The 4,237-nt window shown below is 52.2% G+C and overlaps 1 protein-coding gene across 1 annotated transcript in view; it reads left to right on the top strand.

Moving 5' to 3' along the window:
• Nucleotides 1-3,576, top strand: part of SERPINF1 (serpin peptidase inhibitor, clade F (alpha-2 antiplasmin, pigment epithelium derived factor), member 1) — a 17,076-nt gene extending 13,500 nt beyond the window's left edge. Inside the window, exons 6-8 of the mRNA XM_011987268.1 lie at nucleotides 807-949; nucleotides 2,553-2,763; nucleotides 3,201-3,576. Coding sequence (XP_011842658.1) covers nucleotides 807-949; nucleotides 2,553-2,763; nucleotides 3,201-3,460 — 614 coding nt within the window. The 3' untranslated portion in view covers nucleotides 3,461-3,576. The remainder of the gene's footprint in view (nucleotides 1-806; nucleotides 950-2,552; nucleotides 2,764-3,200) is intronic.
• Nucleotides 3,577-4,237: the final 661 nt, after the last annotated feature.

Raw genomic sequence — 4,237 nt, 5'->3', positions numbered from 1 at the left:
TGGCGTGATCTTGGCTCACTGCAACCTCTGGCTCCCAGGTTCAAGCGATTCTCCCGCCTCGGCCTCCCGAGTAGCTGGGATTACAGGCACCCACCACTGCACCCGGCTAATTTTTGTATTTTTAGTAGAGACAGGGATTCACCATGTTGGCCAGGCTAGTCTCGAACTCCTGACCTTAGATGATCCACCCGCCTCAGCCTCCCAAAGTGCTGGGATTACAGATGTGAGGCACCACACCCGGCCATTTTTGTATTTTTAGTAGAGACGGGGTTTTGCCATGTTGGCCACGTTGGTCTCAAACTCCTGACCTCAAGTGATCTGCCCACCTTGGCCTCCCAAAGTGCTGGGACAACCGGCGTGAGTCACCGCGCCTGGCCAGTTTTATATTTTTAGTACAGTGTTTTGCCATGTTGGCCAGGCTGGTCTCAAACTCCTGACCTCAAGTGATCCGTCCACCCCGGCCTCCCAATATGCTGGGATTACAGGTGTGAGCCCACCGCACCCGGCCACCAGTTTACTTTTCTTGCAGGCTATCACAGAACGTGTACAACCCAGAGAGCCTCATCAGCCAAATCAACGTCTCGCCATGGGAGTTTGCTGGTGAAGGGTACTCGGGGTCCTGGAAGTAACTGTGGGGTCCAAACCACACACACTGAGGCAGGCCTATTCCCTGAGGCATCAGAGCCCCTGACGGCTAAGCTCCCTTGAGTCAGGCAATTTTCAATAACGCGCTTTGGGGACACAGCGTGGTGCCACCGTCTTTCTGGTCTCCTGGGGCTCAGACTGTGTCATTCATTTCATTCCAGGGCAGTGGGTAACAAAGTTTGACCCCAGAAAGACTTCCCTCGAGGACTTCCACTTGGATGAAGAGAGGACCGTGAGGGTCCCCATGATGTCAGACCCTAAGGCTATTTTACGCTATGGCTTGGATTCGGATCTCAGCTGCAAGGTCCGTAGGGGTAGGGGCAATGTGGGTGATGGGTGGAGGGAGAGGACAGAGAAGCAAAACAGGGGAGTGGGAATAAAACGACCTGTGAGATCTGACAGCTGTGTACGTTTCGCCTGCTGTTTGACTTCGAGCAGGTTAGTAACATCTCTGAGCCTTTCCTCTTAAGATGGGGAAGGGGATTGTTATCAACACTTATCCTCCCAGGCTTTGTTGGAAGGATGAGTAAGGTAATATGAAACGGGCCCTCAGATTGGGTGCCCAAATGTTAGTTCTCTTTCTTTCCTTGAGACTCCTATTTCTAGAACTTAAAGCCAGACTTTGAAAAATAATGACAAACTCCAAATTGTTGGCATTCTTTTTTTTTTTTTTTTTTGAGATGGAGTCTTGCTCTGTCTCCCAGGCTGCAGTGCAGTGGCCAGATCTTGGCTCACCGTAACCTCTGCCCTGTCAGGTTCAAGCAGTTCTCCTGCCTCAGCCTCCCTAGTAGCTGGGATTATAGGCACCTGCCAGCACGCCTGGCTAATTTTGTATTTTTAGTAGAGACAGGGTTTCACCGTGTTGCCCAGGCTGGTCTCGAACTTCTGACCTCAGGTGATTCGCCCACCTCGGCCTCCTAAAGTGCTGGGATTCCAGGCGTGAGCCACCGCGCTTAGCCAATCGTTGGCATTCTAAGGCTTTCAGTGTACCTGACTTCTTTTAGTTGTAAGTCTGTAACTGTTAACCTTTGTTGGGTCATGGCCATCACATAGGATCTCTGGGAATCTGACGACAGTGCCTCAAACCGGGGAGAGCACTGCCAGGTGTACACACACATTTCTGAAACCCGGGAGAGCACTGCCAGGTGTACACACACACGTTTCTGAAACCCGGGAGAGCACTGCCAGGTATACACACACACGTTTCTGAAACCGGGGAGAGCACTGCCAGGTGTACACACACATTTCTGAAACCCGGGAGAGCACTGCCAGGTGTACACACACACGTTTCTGAAACCCGGGAGAGCACTGCCAGGTATACACACACACGTTTCTGAAACCCGGGGAGCACTGCCAGGTGTACACACACGTTTCTATCAGCGATTTCAGGAGACTCTTGGGACCCTGACACCATCTGTTCCATGGACTGTAGGTTGAGAGCCTCTGTTCAAAGGATGCTTTTGCTCTTCGTGGGTAGATGGGGTGGAGCCTCCAAGCCCTCTTACGGCCCCTTCGGTATTCCTATCCCCGGTTCTCCCTGTCTTAGTCCAGCGCTCTCTACCTAACAAATGATCAGTCAATGTTGGCAGATAGACTTTGGGAGAAAATAAAGGCCTGAAATTCAATTCTAGCTCCTTAAACCACAGGAGAACATTCTTTCAGCAGATAACTTCAGTTGGTGTTAGGCCAAGGTAAGAAAGGCCAACAGCCTCCTTTCTGAAGAAATCTCAGGCAATGGCTTGCTGCCAGAAAGCTGGAACCTAGAGGGGATTGTTAAATAGCTGAGGGGCTGGGGGAAGGACGAGGCCAGGGCCCCGCCACGGGAGAGGAAGACAGCTCCCGGCTGTGTCTGTCCCCGGCTTTTGGCCTCTAAAGGACTAACCCACGTGCTTTCTCACCTGTCTCAGATTGCCCAGCTGCCTTTGACCGGAAGCATGAGTATCATCTTCTTCCTGCCCCTCAAAGTGACCCAGAATTTGACCCTGATAGAGGAGAGCCTCACCTCCGAGTTCATTCACGACATAGACCGGGAACTGAAGACGGTGCAGGCGGTCCTGACCCTCCCCAAGCTGAAGCTGAGTTACGAAGGCGAAGTCACCAAGTCCCTGCAGGAGATGAGTATGTCTGGAGACCCTTTTGCTTTTGGTGGGTGGGGCGGGCCGGGGTCTTCGGGCCTTCCACTTTGCTGAGCAGAACTCAGGGCTCCACGGCCTCGCAGGGGCCGTACATGATTCCTTAATCCTCGTCCTGCCGGAAGGGAAGGCCGAACTGCCTTCTCTCATCAGACTCATTCCTCAGCCTCACGAGCAGACCTCCTTCACAGGCGCTCACGACACTGCCTCTCAAGACGAGTCTGTCTGACCTGTTTTCTCATCTTGACCTAACTTGCTAAGTGCTCCTGGGCAAGTCGCTCCACCCTCGGCCAGCTCGGAGCTCTTGAGGCCTCCCAGAAAGTCAGCAGTGGCGCGCCATGCCAGCTTGCTTGCAACTGGATCCCTTGGTCGGGGTGTCGGGGAAGGCAGGGTTTTAACGGAAATCTCTCTCCATCTCTACAGAGCTGCAGTCCTTGTTTGATTCACCAGACTTTAGCAAGATCACAGGCAAACCCATCAAGCTGACTCAAGTGGAACACCGGGCCGGCTTCGAGTGGAACGAGGACGGGGCGGGAGCCACCCCCAGCCCGGGGCTGCAGCCTGCCCACCTCACCTTCCTGCTGGACTATCACCTTAACCAGCCTTTCATCTTCGTCCTGAGGGACACGGACACAGGGGCCCTTCTCTTCATTGGCAAGATTCTGGACCCCAGAGGCACCTAATACCCCAGTTTAACATTCCAGTGCCCTAGAAGGGAACCCCAGAGGGACAGCAGATTCCACAGGACACAAAGCTGCCCCCGTAAGGTTTCAATGCATACAATAAAAGAGCTTTATCCTTAACTTGCTACTTTGTTCCTCCTCCTATTATGAGCTATGCTAAGTATCATATGAAGAGAAACTGCTCTTTAGGAGGTGGTCCTCTGCTTCTAGCCTGGTTTTATCTAAACGCTGCAGAAAGTCACCGTTTATAAGAACTTTAAGGTACCTGTGTTGGATAATGCAGGGAGAGCTTCTCTGCTCTGGGGGTGTTTCGGTACTAGGATCTGCGATCCTCCCGGGAGGCCATTTCCTGCCCCCATAATCACTGAAGCACGCTTGTAAACAACACACGGAGAGATGAGAGAGGCCATCTGTAACTTAAGGAAACTGTTATTTTATAAATCATTTAAAGAAAGCTTTCAAGGACACAGTAAATAGATCCGCTATGTAAAGATTCTGAACATATTCTTTGTAAGGAGGTATGCCTATTTTACAAAGTACAGCCGGGTGCGGTGGCTCACGGCTGTAATCCCAGCATTTTGGGAGGCTGAGGCGGGCGGATCACCTGAGGTTGGGAGTTCGAGACCAACCTAATCAACATGGACAAACCCCGTTTCTACTAAAAATACAAAATTAGCAGGGTGTGGTGGCGCATGCCTGTAATCCCAGCTACTCGGGAGGCTGAGGCAGGAGAATTGCTTGAACCTGGGAGGTGGAGGTTGCAGTGAGCCAAGATCG

Source organism: Mandrillus leucophaeus, unplaced genomic scaffold (genome assembly GCF_000951045.1).
Source record: "Mandrillus leucophaeus isolate KB7577 unplaced genomic scaffold, Mleu.le_1.0 Scaffold306, whole genome shotgun sequence".
Lineage (NCBI taxonomy): Eukaryota > Metazoa > Chordata > Mammalia > Primates > Cercopithecidae > Mandrillus > Mandrillus leucophaeus.
Note: the sequence above shows the minus strand (reverse complement) of the source record. Positions and strands in the feature narration are given on the sequence as shown.